This window comes from Strigops habroptila, chromosome Z (genome assembly GCF_004027225.2).
Source record: "Strigops habroptila isolate Jane chromosome Z, bStrHab1.2.pri, whole genome shotgun sequence".
NCBI lineage: Eukaryota > Metazoa > Chordata > Aves > Psittaciformes > Psittacidae > Strigops > Strigops habroptila.
In genome coordinates this window covers 88,729,224-88,746,816 of record NC_044302.2, presented here as the reverse complement: position 1 = coordinate 88,746,816, position 17,593 = coordinate 88,729,224, and the positions used below count along the sequence as shown (strand labels likewise).

At 37.3% G+C, this 17,593-nt stretch overlaps 1 protein-coding gene across 1 annotated transcript in view; it reads left to right on the top strand.

The window, feature by feature from the left end:
- SLC1A3 (solute carrier family 1 member 3) overlaps positions 1-17,593 on the top strand; it is a 61,918-nt gene that overhangs the window by 30,582 nt on the left and 13,743 nt on the right. Inside the window, exons 4-5 of the mRNA XM_030469746.1 lie at positions 12,767-12,971; positions 14,365-14,407. Coding sequence (XP_030325606.1) covers positions 12,767-12,971; positions 14,365-14,407 — 248 coding nt within the window. The remainder of the gene's footprint in view (positions 1-12,766; positions 12,972-14,364; positions 14,408-17,593) is intronic.

Here is a 17,593-nt window from a genome sequence, read left to right as displayed (position 1 = left end):
TGCAAAGCTAAACACTTACTTTATTCTGACATTTCACCACCCACTTCTAACTTAGATCTGAATACTTAGATACTATCAGAGATTCTCCAGTGAATATAATTTCTTTTCAGAGCTAGGGGAAAAATAGGTTTTGGTCAAGAGTTCACCTAATGAATGGCTATTTCATTAATGAGTACATTCTTGCACTGAAAATCAGCTTTGTCCAACATTTACAATTGCGATCTTAACTCCCCAACCTTGAAGACAAAGTTGCAGAACATCAGCTTACTGAGTCTGGCTAACATCTGTCTCAAGGCTAATGAAGCTGTGCAACGGCCTACAATCCATAAAGACAGTAAACTTTCAAATTCAAGGTAGGGTGTTTAATAGTTCATTAAAAACTAAATAGATTTGTGCAGAACATCACAGTTCAATAATAACAGTGTTATTTTGTTTCATCCTTTTAGTTTAAAATAAGCTGGTATTTTCATTGGTACCTCAGACCTCTCACAGAAGTTTATATCCTCAATCCTGCCTGCAAGCAGATGATGCCCAGATGGCAACTGTATAACACTTGAGTTACGGAAGCTAAAACCTAGTTCTCATCTGTACTTAGCACTGTAATATCCTGGAAAAAGAGCTGAATAATGTTATTAAAAAGCACTGATTGCTACTATCAGGAATTGCAGAGGAAATCTTAATTTCCTTCCATTGCCTCCTACAAGCCTATAAGGTGGAGAAAGACAAAGCAAAAAACTGTACAGTTTTGATGTTGCAAGGCTGAAACTGAATCAGTGACCCAAAGTTCAAGAGGTCATTGAAAGAAAGGAGAGAAAAGAAGGAAAACAAAAGCCTCTTCACATGAAACTCCAATTCCATGCTTTCATAATGAGTTCTCAGAACAGCCTTAACATCATCACCGAATTGTAAAAAAAAAACCCCAACTCACAATTATAATGACAATTTAAAATGTCATACACTAATTACAGCTAAAGTACCCACTCCTTAGTATTCATATGGCATATTACCAGAGGACCTTAATTTCACAAATAGGAAGTATTTTTTCCCTAACGTTGGTTTAATTGTTACCCACTGAATTATTGAGAGTGATTTAGGGTGTAATTAAATTACGATTTAGTCCTATGGACGATCATAAAAAAAGGACAAATGCATATGATATTCTTATGTGTTCTAAGTGCTTATGATGTTCTAAGTTTGAATGTTCTTACTTATTATTCAGATATTAACTTATGGATTATAAGTAGTGCTTTAAAATGCTGCTAGTTCATAAACTGAAAAATGCTTATACACATTTTTTCAAGTTATGACTACATTAGATCCCATACTCTTTAAATAGACTTCGTTGTACTTGATAAAGGAAGTCTCAGATTGTTTCTAGACTCTTTATTAATACAAGGTCCATTTTTTATGCCATATAAAGCTTTATATGCAGAACTTCTTTTATCAAATTCAAGTTAAAGTGATTCTTTAAAAAACAAGAATCTAAAAGTTCTCCATATTGTCAAATTAGTCACTGTCCTGCAATTTCTAATGCAAGTAATGAGTTAGAGACATGAAAGAGCTCTATGCATTTCCTTCTGATACAGATAGATAATACTATGTAGTGGTGCATCTCACTTGTACCTGAACGATCAGAGGTACTGAGGCCCCGCTATACAAGCCCCTGTACAAAAGTCATTAATATTGAGGGTAATGTCTTTCAGGACAAACTTCTCCAGACTAAGATGTTAGGTTGACATTGCTGACTTCAATATCATAGATAGATAACTGAGCTACTTTTATTACAGTATGGGGAGCAGGATAACAGCAGCTCGGTTTAAAGCTCTGTTTAAAGTGATTTATGTTGCTTCATGTGAACGCAGATAGCACTACAACTCATCAGAAATTAAAATTATACTTGAGGCGTGAGAGGAGAAAAGTCAGGGAAAAGAAGTGTAAATCCATCAAGAACAGCTCATGGAAGCACACATACTGTTGTAAAATATTACAAACTGAAAAAATGTGTGGCACGTTGGAAGGAATGTAATGAACTAAAAGGATTACAAAAACATGTAAATACCAGCAGGGTGTGTAACATAGACAAAAACGAAAGCAATAACTCCATGAGCAGCTCATATAAATTTTCTGGAAGCTCAAGCGATAAAACAGCAGCAGATGAATGAACTGCTAGCTTGAAAGCAGAACGAAAATTTATCGCTTTTAAATTGGACAGATGCACCAATTAGTGCTGTCCCACTGACAAGATTTCTTAAAAAGAAAAAAAAAGTACAATGAAAAGCCATTTTTGTTATTAAAAACCTGGTGCAAGAATAGGGAGTAACCACTGCAAAAACAAAAAATATGCAGGATTCTTTAGTGAGTAGGAAGTTACTAGAGTAACTTCAGATTACTCAAATAGAAATATTGCTGAATTAGGGAAGAAAAATATCAGGGGTTTAAAAATTATGCTAAAATTAGAATTCCAAGCAGAAATCCAAATGCCAGGTTGCTACCAGATTCATTAATAACACAGTACCATTAGTTCAAACCTTAGTTGAGTAACATCCAACTGGGCAAAGTTTATTTCCAGATGATGGCTGCTGCATAAATGCTATAAAATTAACTTAACTGGTGTCAGATCCTAGTGAACAATCACCCAAATAAAAGACATTATCAGTGCAATAGAGTCTATTATTGGAAGATTTATTGAAGGAGCCAAGAACTGGCTGGCCAACAATCCTGGATCTCATTCTGAATGAGAAGGTGATGCCTCCAGCATAGAGCTGTGACAAGTTACAGATCAGTACAATCCCATACTCCTAGCATTATTAGCTACTGTGTCTTTACAAATACTTCTAATATCATATCTGTATTCTCAATTTTGTCATATTATTTTTTCAGCAGCAGCTAGAGTACGTCAAGAGTGGCTTTGCTTAGTGAATAGTCTACAGCTTCATACTGCCACTGAGATAACAGAAGCAGTGTACATTGGCGGAATGTTGTTTAATAAGTGCTACACATACAAAACCATGTCTGTGAAGGACTCCAGGCACAGTCTACCAAAACTCAGACCATTGTTTTAGCAGATTAAAAGCTTCCACATGTATTTTAAGAAATTGCATTATAGATTCTTATGGAGCACTAAGTAATGTGCATAAACACCATCTAGAAGGCAAAGGTATCTTTATCACTGGTATCTTGCCAGAATGCTTTTCATGTTTAAAGTAGATGGTTTTGGCAATATGTTCAGAATAAGTGAAAATTAGTATTATCATCCTTGGGAATAGGGTAGAAGTCTTAAAATACAAGCATATTTATTTCAGTCTTGTAATAACATGTCCTTTAGGACTCAAAGTAACTTCATGTGCTTTGACTTATCAGCTACTACAATTCACTTTTTTCCTCCTTAAGCCAAAATAATTTACTGTGTTACAATATGTTTTTCTAAAGGAAATGTGCTCTTTATTTCACTTCTGATACAGAAAATAAGCAGCTCTATGCCCAGCCAAAGAACCCCATTTCCAGCAAAATTTAGAAAAATGCCTGGACATAAAAGGACGTCATTTTATAATTGCACTATGCAGGTAGCAGCAGTGTTTTGTTACCAAAAAAAATTGAGAGCTGCTATTTTCTGTGTTCCTGGGTCTCTGATTCTTGGCTTGAAGACAGTCAGCCCTTTGTACTCTGTTATTACAATGAGGTAACCAAAGAAAGACAGTCTTGGTTTGAGACTGTCAGCTGTTACTAATCACTGCTCCATGGCTTGCTGTGAATCCCTGCTTGCCTCTCCCTCCTGCTCTGCTTAGCACACATAAAGAAGATAAATTACTCCCTAGTTTCCCTTCAAAAAGCATATTGTTTGGCACATTCCAATACTGTGAGCAAAAGATGGAATAATGCAAAGAGTTAAATGGGTATCTAAACAGCCCCACAGCAGGGGCCTTCTCAGGCAGATACAAGTTTCAGGAAATGTTCTTTCCTACTGGCTCTCCAAATGTATTCTGTTATATTGAAGCTTGAAAAGTACATCAACTATACTTTTCAGAATGGTAGAGCATATTCCTGCAAGAGGTTTCCTGCTGTAACACAAGTATCACTGGCAATAAATGCAGCATCTAACTGTACCATATTTACATACATTATTTTACTGGGATGTGTAATACTTTGATATCTATAACTTATTTATCAACAACAAACAGAGTCTGGGGAGGTTTATGGAAGTCTTCCCTTCCCTCACTGATTGACACTGTACTGTCAGAGAAGAATTTAAAAGGAAGAATCACAGAATAGTTTGGGTTGGAAGAGACCTTTATAGGCCATCTAGTCCAGCCTCCCTGCAGTGAGCAGGGACATCTTCAAGTAGATCAGGTTGCTCAGAGCTCCATCCAACCTGACTTTGAATGTTTCCAGGGACGGGGTATCTACCACCAGCATGTGCCAGTATTTTACCACCCTCATAGGGAAGAATTTCTTCCTTATATCTGGTCTCAGTCTACCCTTTTCCAGTTTAAAACCATCCCCCTTTGCCTTATTGCTACACGCCCTTCTAAAAAGTCTGTCTTATAAACCCCCCGTAAATACTGAAAGTCTACAATAAGGTCTGCCCGGAGCTGCCTTTTCTCCAGGCTGAAGCCTAACCCTCTCAGCCTGTCTTCATAGGAGAGGTGCTCCAGCCCTCTGATCATCTTCATGCCCTTCCTCTGGACTTACTCCAATGGGTCCATGTATTTGTTGTAAAGAGAACTCCAGAGCTGGATGCAATACTCCAGGTGGGGTCTCATGAGAGCAGAGTAAAGGGAGAGAATCACCTCCCTCAACCTGCTTGTCATGTTGGACACAGTTGGCTTTCTGGGCTGTGACCGCACGTTGCCAGCTCATGTCCATCTTTTCATCCACCAGTAATCCCCAAGTCCTTCTCTACAGTTCTGCTCTCAATCCTTTCAATCCTTTCAATTTATCATCCTTTGATACCAGGGTTTGCCCTAAACCAAGTGCAGGACTTCACCATTGGTCTTGTTGAACCTAGTAAGGGTCACACACGCCCACTTCTCAAGCTTGCCCAGGTCCCTCTGGATGGCATGTCAGGTCCCTCAGGCATGCCAACTGCACCACTCAGCTTGGTTTCACCTGCAAATTTGCTGAGGGGGGCTCTCGATCCCACCATCTATGTCATTGATGAAAATACTAAACAGTTCTGGCCCCAGTGCAGACCTCTGAGGGACACCACTCAGTACTGATATCCATCTGGAGATTGAGTTGTTGACCAGTCAACTTATTTGTGCATGGAAACAAGCAAAGTCAGAAGTGAGCATGGCTGTGGAATACCGTACCATGAAAATATGATAAAGATAGCAACTGATTTGAACTTCAAGCTCAATAAATTTCTACCCAACACTGTATAATATATTTTCCTGCTGCATGAGAATGCTATTGGCAGCCCAGGAAATTCTTTCCAGCACAGACTACTATTATATTTTTTTTATAAGATAACAACTGATCTTGGTGCACTGAAATCATAATTTCAGAAAGTGAAGTTATTCCACTGAAAGAGCAGTTATCAGTGATGAATAACAACAAAATGATCTTTCATTATTCATGGTTAACTGAAAGTTAGAAGTCATTGTAAAGCCACTAGAGATTATTTGGGCCTCTACAAGTACATATGGCAAGATTAGGTTAGCATCCTCTAGAAAATTCTGTTTTCATCATAGACAACCTTTCTCCTTGCTGTGGTAGTGGAGAATCCACAAAGAAAGGTACATAACTTTAGGTGCTTATGTGAACTCTTCTGCATGTTGTTAACTGCACTGTTCTGTTAGTCTGTGATGTCTCTTATTCACTCATGCAGTGAGATTTTTTTCTGACATGTAACAGGAACATCTGTGTATCTTCATAAGTGTATATTTTTATGCTGATTTTTTAAGGCAGTGCTGTTTGAGTAGCTGTGGCCCTCACAAGCTCTCCTCAGCCCAGGTGCTCTTTCACACACCCTTGTTCTATCCTTGTCCTCAAATGGTGGATGGTGTTTGCTCAGCGCCTGGTGAGAACAGAGCCAACTTAAAGATAAGCAGGGAGAAGTAAGGAATGCTTAACTTGTTTAGTAGTGCTGCTACCAAAGAGCAAAAAGGATGCAGTTTAACAATACAGCCAACAATACAGCCAACTTGAAGTAATGACAAACTGCTGCCAAAATGCTAGTTTTCTGCCCTTGGCCATGCTCTCCTTCTGCTTCCCTGGTAAAAGTTCCGGTTTTCACATGACACTATTCTGAAATGATCCATAATGAAAAACTGGCTGAAAAGCTAACCCGGCAAATCTCAATAGCTTTCTGGTGGCAATGAATGGGGCAGGACTACAAAGCTGTGGGGCAAGTCTTGTCCTTTAGGAGCCACTCTTACCCATTTTATTGGCTCATCGAATTGCACTACTGTATCCCAGCCATGGGTTTCATTAGTCAGCTTGGCATAATCATGGTCATGTAATTTTGGATCAAAACAACTGCTAATTTTCCTGTAAGAGGTTTTCCCGGTGTTCTTAATGGACCTGGAAAAATTAATCAAATATAAAGTTAATAAATTAAATGTAATAAATAAAATTAAATTAATGAAATCTAATTTCATTATTTAAATTTCCATATTCAAATAAGGATAATTTAAACTGAAATTTAGGGGCAGCTTGTCCCATCAGTTAATGCAAAAAGGCATAAGGAGCTGTATTTCAAACATGGATTTTATGTAGCTTCAGGAGGTCATTAGCTGTATTGATTTAATATTAATTAACTTCATCAATGCATGTAGTTCTTTGAAAATGTTATTTAGCTTTTTTCTTTGCAGTTTTATTATTTAATGCTACTGCTATTAAAAATAATAAGCAAGTTTGGATTAATTCTGGACCTGATATTGTCAGGGGCTCAGTTGTCAAAGCTTTAAATATTATTTAACTTTTGTTTTCTGGGAACACTCAGCACCACTCAATACATGCTCATCATCTATCAGAATAAAGCTCTGGAGCTTAATCATGTTAATTAAATTTGGACAATACTACCACTTTTACTTATTGCTTTGCCTTACGATTTTTCTGCCAGCATATTTTACCATGACTTTGCACAGCATTATTCATTTCCACAAATTCTCATCAACATACACAAAAGCATTGTTCTCGTGGCCTCACACTGAGAGTTTACTCATCACACAGTGCTTAGTGGATGCAGGGGGTCGGGAGTAGCTCATTTAAGACTGCTTCCTTAGGAGAATGAAAGACACCCTTAAAGAAACAAAATTAGGGCAACACTCCTGAGTCAACAATTGCCATTATTGCTGTTCCACCATAGGAATCCTTACCAAGCAACTACAGTTTCCTAATTAAGAGACTATAAAAAGAAAGCAGGAAAATAATTTGCAATAAAAAGATGCTATATTCATTATGTTTTGTTTTTAAAGACCGAGTCCAAAACATCTAAAGGAAGTTTGTATAAACATCTACATTAGCAAGGAATTGCCATCAATTCAGTTCTAATACATTTGAATGAGGAAATAATTCATCATGATCATAGAACTCCTCTCTTATTTTTTTCCAGTAGTCAGTATGTATGAGGGCCAGAATACAGTTTGTTCTACACACTCATTCAGAACTGGTTCATCTTTTTATATATTTGCAACATCATACAGCTACATCTTGGCAGGATTCTGACTGAGAGGTGTTCGATCATGTGCCCAGAGATGGTAGCCTCGTGTCAGTGGCTCTGTAGCCAAGTGCCCACAACAGGGCTCTGAACCTACAGTTCCTTTTGAACTGGGCAGGATTGCTACTATCATGTGAGGAGAGGCTGAGGGCTCTGGGCTTGTCTAGTTTGGAGGGAAGGAGGCTGAGAGATGACCTCCTTGCTCTCTATGGCTTCCTGAGGAGGGGAAGTGGAGAAGGAGGTGCTGAGCTCTGCTTGCTGGTACCCAGTGACAGGACACATGGGAATGGTTCAAAGCTGCACTAGCGGAGGTTTAAACTGGACGCTAGGAAGCATTTCTTTACCAAGAGGGTGGTCAAACACTGGAACAGGCTTCCTAGAGAGGTGGTTGGTGCCCCAAGCCTGACAGTGTTTAAGGGGCATTTGGACAATGCATTTATTAACAGGCTTTAACTTTTGGTTGTCCTGAAGTGATCAGGCAGCCAGACTAGATGATTGTTGTAGGTCCCTTATAACTGAAATATACTATTCTATATTTAAAGTTTTCACCATTGTGCATCAAAAGTAATTTTTAAAGTAATCAAAAATTAAAATTTTGTGGGAAAAATATTAGATTCTCTGTTAAAAATACAAGAATGTTAATATACGAAAGCAAACACATAAACTTCTTATTTTTTCCAGAAGTTTTTAAAGGGCAGCAAAAAGATTTCAGAAACAGGGTCTTTCAACATAAAACACAGTAGATGAGCATTTTAACTGTTTTCAAACTGAAATTACACACATACATACATGCGTACACTCACATGCACAGCCCCTCCCCACACTGACAGAGTCCCGCTGCTCTGAGAAATGATAAAATCACTGAAGGTACTAGGATCAGTCCTAAGAAGTGACTGGTAGTCTTTTAGAAAAAGCGAAAGAAAATGAATCTTACTTCTTGCCCAATTTTTCAGTGGCATCCTACTTAATGTTGAGTATAAAGTAAAAGATCCCATTTAAAAACTGCAAGTTATGGGCCCTGATTTGGTGAATCATGTTATTAGTGACTAATGTTAAGGGCAAACAGAAGTTCAATACAATAGAAGCAACTCTGGATATGTAAATTCTAGAATTCCTTCTATCTAGAATCATAAAGTACATTAAAAAATCTAGACCCATAAGTACAATATTAAAAAATTTAGTTGACACAAACCCAATCATAGTATAGTAGCTATTCAGGAAAGTTGCTGCATCATTAGTTCATGCTAATTTGTGGAACCGTGATTAAGTCAAGTGAACAACCATAACTATCAGCTTAACAATTCAGAATTTTTAACAAGTTGCCCTAACTAGATTTTTTTCTCCTTCTTCCTGCATCCTTTCTCTCTCTTTCTCTGTCTCTTGCAATTACACACTTACTTGCTTGCTTCCTTTCCCTGCATCCTAAAATATTTTCATCTCTTCTCTAACACCCTTGTTAAAGAACAACATAGTGCTTTGCTTTTTGCCTTGGCACTCTGGAGAACTCCTTGTCATGTCTTTATTTCACTCACAGTGTGAATGATTCCTCACTTACTTCTCAAGAGAGGGAAAGAGTAGGTGAAGCGAGAGGACAGGGGTAAGGGCTTGGGTTTGTTTGCAGTTTTACAGACTTAGGCCTGCCCCCTTCTCTCTTTTCTTCTCTTTCTCCCTCCTTGCCTCTCTCCCTCCTCATCAATACTTAAAAAATCATTCCCATTCATGATGTGTCCGCATACACGCTGAGAGAAATTACAGGCACTCTGCTCGAGGTTGCCTTAGCAACTTCAAGGCATCCCTGTGCATGGGGACCAGTGGCACAGCGAAGTTTCCCAGGCCTCCTGGGGAAAGGGCGGGAAGAGGAAGAGAGGAGGCAGAGGTGCTGGAGCCAGCAGCCATGCAGAGGAGAGAGCAGAGAGCAGGATGAAAGGGTCACACACATCTCATGCAGGACAATGGGAGTTTTGCTGGCTGACTGTGAAAGGACACACTGAGGATACAATGGTCTGCAACACATGAAAGCTTTGGAGAGAACTTTATTGCTTCTCCATTAAGGACCCTTCCAGAGACCCATTCAGCTCTAAGAAATCTTGTCAACATCTTAAAATTTTAAGTAAACAACCCCCTTCGTTTTCTTGTGTTTTAAAAACAGATTTGAAATATTTTTTTAGATAATTCTTGTTGGTGATATAACGGAAGCTTTTGCAGTTTCAGCCCTATACGGTACCAAATGTCCCTCTTGTGTGTTCCTTGAGTTCACATTAACTTCAGTGGGAGGGAAGGTTCCCCAGCAGCTCACCAGCAAGGGCTCTCTGAGATGAGAACGTGCTTCCTCCTCATATAGCTCTTATTCACACTTAGGCCTGTCATCCCTTTGCTTTTAATGCTTGCTGCTATACATGCCATAAGCAGTTAGAGTGCAAGATGAGAAGAATTGCTGTTCCCTACTTTCAAGCTGTGAAGTCATTTATATGATAGCAAAAGCAGGATTAAGACTGACCAGTCCAAAATAAGGGACCATGTGGTCATAGCCAGAGTGCATAATAGGAAACCAAGCTGGAAAGCAGCTTCTAAAGAGCATGACTCTTGCTCCTTGACATATCACTTTCACACGGTTCACCAGCCAATCCCAGAATCAGTCCAAGTAAGAAAGAGGATCACAAGCTCTAATTCTTCAACACAGCAATTTTTAGTGGTAATATGTGCCCTACACTGACTCCTAGTGATTTTTGGATTGTAGGAGACTCAACCTAGTATCAATTGTGAAGTACAAAGAAAGATCGGGTTAGAGCCATAAGTACGAATAAATGCCTGCAAACCCTCTAGACTGACAGTGCTCAGCATTTGGTCCTAAATCTATTACCTGGCAAGGGCATGATATTGAGAACTGACTGATATAACATCTGTGCATTTCCAAACCTTCCTTCCAAACTACATAGGTTAACTTTTTCATGCTCAGAATGTAAAACAAGTGTAAAGCTGCTGTTATGCTCTTAGCTAAAACGAAAAAATACACAGCCCATTGATGCTGCTTTTGAAATTGCTAGTAAGAACAAAGAATTAAAATATACAAAGTTGACTGGACTAGTATGCATGGATTCATATTTCACTTTTTAAATTACACTTCAAGCTACATACTGATACTTTAAATAAAAATTTGCAACAAATGCTGTCTGGTATAAACATTGTGCAACTCAGTAGGAGATATGAAATTCTGTAAAAATGATTATTTTATACATTGTTTAATTATATTTGCATTATTCTGTGTTTGCATTATTTTGAGGACTTTAAAAAAATAATTGGTCCTCCACCCACCATCAAGAGGGCTACAGCACTTCCTGTTTGTAAAGATAAGAAAACTATTACTTGGTAGTATTTACCATTCTACTCACAGATTTTCAAAATACGAATGTAGACTTACCACGAGCATTATAATCCAGTTTTACAGATGGGAAAACTAAGGAGAGGAATGAAGGATCAAATGCTTCAAATGTTGGATTTCCATTTTCAGTTTCTTACTGTGCTAGTAACACTTTGTTCTCTCACTACAATGGCAGACAAAAATCAAGCATTTCAAGGTGCAAATCTAGTGGTCTCCCTTTGCAATTCATTTTGTGTATACAAATCTTACTGGCTCTAATGGCTTCTGCCAAAAGAACAGGCAGGCCCTAGCTGAAATGAGAGGGTAAGTGTGAAGCATGTGATAGGTTTTATACTTTGAAGATTTGATCAGAGTCTGGAACATAGCCTTGATCTCAGTTACATCAGTGACTAGATTACTTTCACTGGAACTCCAATAGCATGTATTTCCTCCTTTAGGAGATAGAAGTACAATGTATCTACAATGATTTGAGAAAATATTTGATTTTTCGAGGTCATGATTCTTGTTTTATGTTTCCATGTTATTTACATTCATGTAGTCCTGTTACCTTATTTTAAATACTTTTTCCTCTGAGACAGGCACCTAGAGCAGAAGGTGGTCAACTTTCATTGCATTTTATGTGTTCAAAGATAGCATACAGATAGATGTGCAGGCAGCCTGCAGAAATCTTGATTACAGAGTGTCATGCAGGGGTCCATAAGAGGAGGTAATAAAGTGAAGAGATCCTTCCCTGACCTGTTCTTCCTTCTGCACTTTGAAAGCTTGATGTCAACAGAAACATCAGCACTGTTTTGAGACAGATGGTGTAACCCTCCAGATGAAGTATGGGGAAGTTATTGACCATTTTAAATTTTAAGGAGGAGGAGCAAAGGGATATTTTAAGGAGAAGAATACTAAAAACAGAAAAAACATTTCCATTTGTGACAGTCTTCATGAGACACTCCTTCTCAGAGATTCAGAGCTTCTTCCCTGGTAGAAATGGACCTTCATTTAAAAAACACACTGCAGCCTTGTTGGTGACATCTGATAAACAAACACTTTTGCAGATGCCATAGTGAGCACCCTAGTATGCACATTAGATCAGATGCATTAAGACAAGCCAAAATTAGGATTAATGTTGCAAGTTTTGCAAAGCTTATAAAAGACTCTAAATGCTTATTCATACAATAGTAAGGATTTTCTGAAAAAAAAAGCTAACAGCATTTAATCTGTTTTAAACTCCCATAGCTTGGGACAAAAGGAAATGAGGTCATTCCATTAAGCACTGAAGAAATCTCTTCATACATGTTAACTGTAGCAAACATTATCAAGATTACTTGAGAGTACTCTGTTTTCTTTCCTACTATTTCAGATTAGGTGCAGCACATTTCTAAGTCACATTTTTCAGACTGTAATAACTATGCTAATCAAAACCCACAAACTGGCTCATTGGAATACATGGAGTACCATATTGCACCAGACCAATAATCTTTGCTTCTAACAAAGTGTTAACAAAGCAGAGAAAGCTGTAACTCTTGTAATAGAGCATTGTATAATAGCAAGCATTAGGAGTGGGATGGGAAGATAGGGGCAGTATGAGCTGCAGAAGAGGACTGATCTACCTTGGGTAGCTCTTTAAATGCAATGGTCATCAAAACTCTTCACACAAAACCATTTTCGTCATGCTGAGTTTATACTCTTTACTCACAACTGTATGAGGTGAATGTCCTTGTGCTTAAATTTACTAGGAATTGCTGCCCTGGATAGTAAAGCATCAGGGAAGATGGGAGTCCGAGCAGTAGTCTACTACATGAGTACTACGATCATTGCTGTACTGATTGGTATAATCATTGTGGTCATCATCCACCCTGGGAAAGGTACTAAAGAAAACATGCACAGAGAAGGCAAAATTGAGCAAGTGACAGCAGCAGATGCCTTTCTTGATTTAATCAGGTATGGCTATGATATTGCACATTTTCTGTATCAATAGCAACAGTAGTAATATTTAGATTCGAACAAGCACAAAAGTAGAGAATTTTAGACAGTGACTGCGTAAGCTAGCCAAATTCCTTTCATCTATGTGATACCAGTATCACTAACCCTTACAACGCTACAAAAGAATACATGGATTTATTTTCAAATCAAGCTGTTGCAAGAGAAGAAACTGGTTTTAATATTCAAAGATGCTTTCTTTCACGCAAAAGAAAGACTTCTATTCTGCTATCTGCATGGGCCTTTTCATCTCCTTCCATAGCACAATCCTTATTACCAAATTCCTCTGCTTTCCTTATTTCCAACTTCTGACAGTTTTCTCACTTCACTTGAATCCCTGATTTAGCTATTCATCGAATTTTGAATTGTAGCCTCCAATCTGGGTGCATCTACTCAACTTGTTAAATTGTATGGATGTGAAATAAACTTCAGGAACAGCCAAGTAAATGCTTGAAATAGAGGGGCACAGATAAAAAATATTGTTTTCTCCTTGCTCAGAGACTCTGCAATACCTCCTTTATAGAGCTAATATGTCACAGATGTATTCCAGGGAGTAGGGAAGCTGAGGTTTTGAACTCAGGAGCTTTTCCACAGGTAAAGCCACCAAAATTTTGTGTTCCACTAACCCATTTGGAGAAGCCAGAGACATGGAGAAAGGCCTCCAAGAGTCATGCTGCCAGGAAGGGGGACTTCAGAAAGACCCATGAAGAGGTTTGGACTCAGATTCCTCAAGATTTATTCAGATAGGCTGCTTCTAATTCCCTCAGAAATGTCACCATTCTGGAAAGCAAAGAAACAACCCCCCATATGTAACAAGAACAAATACACGTACACATGTGTATGTGTTATTATTAAAGAATACTCAAACTTCAGAAATAAGTATTCAGAAATACTTATTTCTTAATCATGAAAGACTCTAAATCAAGTGATGAATGTCATGAGGTACTAGGTTGCGTGACTGCAAAAAGTGAGAAGTAGAAATGATTAAATATTACTTGTTTATCTGGATTCAGAAAGCATTAATTAATACAAAATTTAAAGTCAGCACTGACCCACAGAGCTTTGTTCATTTGGTAATTTAGCTAACATTTTGCTCCATAACTAGACCTGATATACAATATTTGATTCAGAAATTGCCATTGCCAGGATCTGTCCAATCCTACTATATTTCATCCAGATAAAGCTAACCAGGCCAATGCTGTATGCAAAGCTCTACTCATTGTATACATAACTACACATTGGTCTTACGACTCCTTTGAAAATTAGCTGGTTAATTCTTTCATTAGCTGTTTCCCTACTTAAGGTATCACTAGAATTTTATTATTTCTTAAGTTATTTTCTTTCTTTTTCACAGAAATATGTTCCCTCCAAATCTGGTGGAAGCTTGCTTTAAACAGGTAAAAATGCTTTGCTATTTTTAACTAAAACTTAACAAAGACAAACATTGAAATATAATAGCATTTTCTTTAGGAATATCACGTACTTGTACTTACAGCAGAAATAAATCTTATGTATGCTGCCAGCTGCCAAAAAAACCCCAAATTAGACCAACTAAATCTATACTTGATTTTCTATGAGAAGTGAAGAAAACACACTTGGCAAACTAATAAAAAGTAAGGTTTTTTTCAAAGTGTCAAATTAATAAGTCTACAGTGAGCTTCATTAAAGTCAGTACAGAATTTACTTTTCAAAACCGTATTACGTTAAATTAGGAGATATGCACCCATTATACAATGTCTGGAAGATGTTCAAGAATGTCAGGTGAGAAATGTGCATGGGTTCAAATCAGAGGAAACAATTCTGTGGACATCAATAATAAAATCAAACTAGAGAACTTCCTGTCACCTATGGTAGGAGTGCATAGGAATGCTCTTGTGTTGCTTCCCATATTCCTTTATCATTAGCCTGGTCTTAACATGAACTGTTCTACAGAGAAAATAATAGTGACTAGTTGAATTCTTTTTTTAAAAAGAGGACATTATAGATTCAGCGAAACATATGTGTGTTTCCATAACCTAAGTGGCCCCACAGACAATCTTGAACTCCTATTATTTGCCAGTTATTGCTGTAGCAATAAAAAAAGCTGAAATGTGGAGATCGAGAAGCAAGAGGATAAAGTAGAAACTTCCGAAAGTCCAGCTGAGTTACATCTTGCAGAAGAATTGAAAAGAAATAGTAACATTTTCTTTAGTTATATAAACAGAAACCAATAAAAAGCAGTGACTTTCTAGATTAAAGATTTGTTGGAGATAAAGATAAACTACACCCAGGTCCAAACCCAACAAATGCTATGCATCTGTTTTCAGTAAGGATGATGATGAACTCAGGACAGTGATCCAGAAGAGCAGTACAAAAATAAAAAAGTCTATATCTAAACTAGCAATAAAATTCAAAGAATTCAATGTAGTAAGGTCAGGGAATAATATAATCTTTATCTCAAAATAATGAAAAAATTAGGACATAAAGTTGCAGATCTAGCAGAAAGTATTTTTAATAAATCTCTCAAGTTAGGAAGTTATTGTCTATAACTGGTGAAAGCAATCATACTGGCTTTCAAATTCTAATTTCAAAAAGATTTGGGAATTGATTTAAGTAGTTAATAACCCATTAGCCTGATCTCAGTTGTGCTGAAGAATATAAGTACAAGAAAAGAGTAAAGACTTCATAATAAATGAAAATCAAAAATACATGAAAAAAAGATGAAGAATAACACAAGTTTCTGAAACATAGGTTGTACCAGAATAACCTCCCATCTTTCTTCCACAAGACTGCTCATTTTCTCCTTTCCTTTTTTAATATGAAGGAAGTGAAGTAGTTGAGCAGAGGATAAGATTATTGTCAGAATTGTGAAATTTGTGGAGATAGCAATGAAAGTAGCTGAAGGACTGGGTGCACCTCAATTGATAATTTTTTTTTAATTACGTTGCCATAGAATGCACACAATGAAATTCAGAGATGACAAGAAAGTCCAAGCACTTTGTATCAAGATACCTAACAAATGCCAAATAAGTTGGTATGTCCCTTGCACACTGTAATGCAATAAAGTCACAACTACAAAGTGAATTGGCTCTTGCAAACATTGGCATTGTTAGTTATCTCCTTGTAGCTCTTCAGCACAAGTGAAATAAATATTTAGAAATTAAAAGTAATTTCTGCTTTGAGATGAGAAGTCATCATTAGAAAGAAAACAAAAATTAACACCTCTAATTGAGCTCTAGTATATATTACTGACATAACTCCAAGAGAGAAAATAAAGCCAGAGGAATGTGACTCTCTAGAATACTAAGTATATTCATGTCATTACATTCATAGGAAGATTCATGCAAAATAAGCATAATGGAGAGAGAAGTTGCTGGGTTTAAGAACACAATGTATAAAGCAAAAAGAAGGTTGATTTACAAACTATTCAGGTACAAAAACCAAAGTGGGAACAGAGCTGTATAAGATAAAGAAAAATGTTTACACAAGAAGAACTGGAAATTATTATGACTGAATTTAAAGTGGGAATTAGTAGGTTTTTTAACCTTCATTACCTAAAATGTGAGGTCCTGGAAAAATCTTCAATTAAGAGTCACGGGAACAAACTATCTCATCAGTTTCAAGATAGTTTGAAAAACTGTTTTGATAAAGTATCCTTCAGCATCAGGAAGCTTGATTCAGTGACTAGCTGTCCTAAATCTATGTTCTTAATTAAAGATGTTCTGTAGGTTCTGTTTATGTTAAGTATATTGTATTTCCAATGTGCTTTACAGCTTAAAGGGAGTTCAAAAAAATGGTTCACAAACCTTGAAATGTTTAATGAAGGTTTTTTCTGAATTTCATCAGCAGATATGCTTATTGAAGCAGGATCTTAAATCAGTCACACTGATACTATTATATTTTCAATCAGGTACCAAACCCTGGATTTTTAGGTATGATTATTTTGTTGTAGCAGATTTATTAAATTGTAAGTTTACAGGAGAAACAAGTATGTGTAAGATTCATAAGTATCCAGGTGACTTTGTACACTGACTCAACACTCTTTTCAAAAGTTTACATCATGTTTTTCGTATGGTTCTCAGAAGATTTATGAAGAAGGATGATCCATCTGGCACTAATTTAGTTCTGCAACACTGTATTTGCTGGCCCAAACACAAAACAGACTACTCATAGTCATACACAGTCAAAGGTGTAATACTGATCCACAGTTTTGCACATGTGGAAACCATCACTGGCATACGCAGTCTGCATTCAAAACACAGCTTTTGCTATATAAGGTGCTCGCATTCTGTCATACAGCATCCTTAGGCAGGTTTCTTTCCTGACAGAGACCTGCTTTGGAACCCACTGGAAGGCTTTTCTTTCTAACCATGGCCAGCAGGCAAGTCCTCGAATTACTGTCTTAGTACTCACAGCAAGTTTTGAACCTTTTGCTTTCCCCTTCAATAGCAATCATTTCCCAAAGCACCTCCATTAACACACAGAGTCAGCTACAATTTCCAGGTTTTAGCCTCAAAGTAACACCAAGACATGGAAAATTGTGCTTTCCTTTGCATAGTTAATTTTAGAGAAGAAAAGTTAATTTTCTGTATGTGGAATTGGTC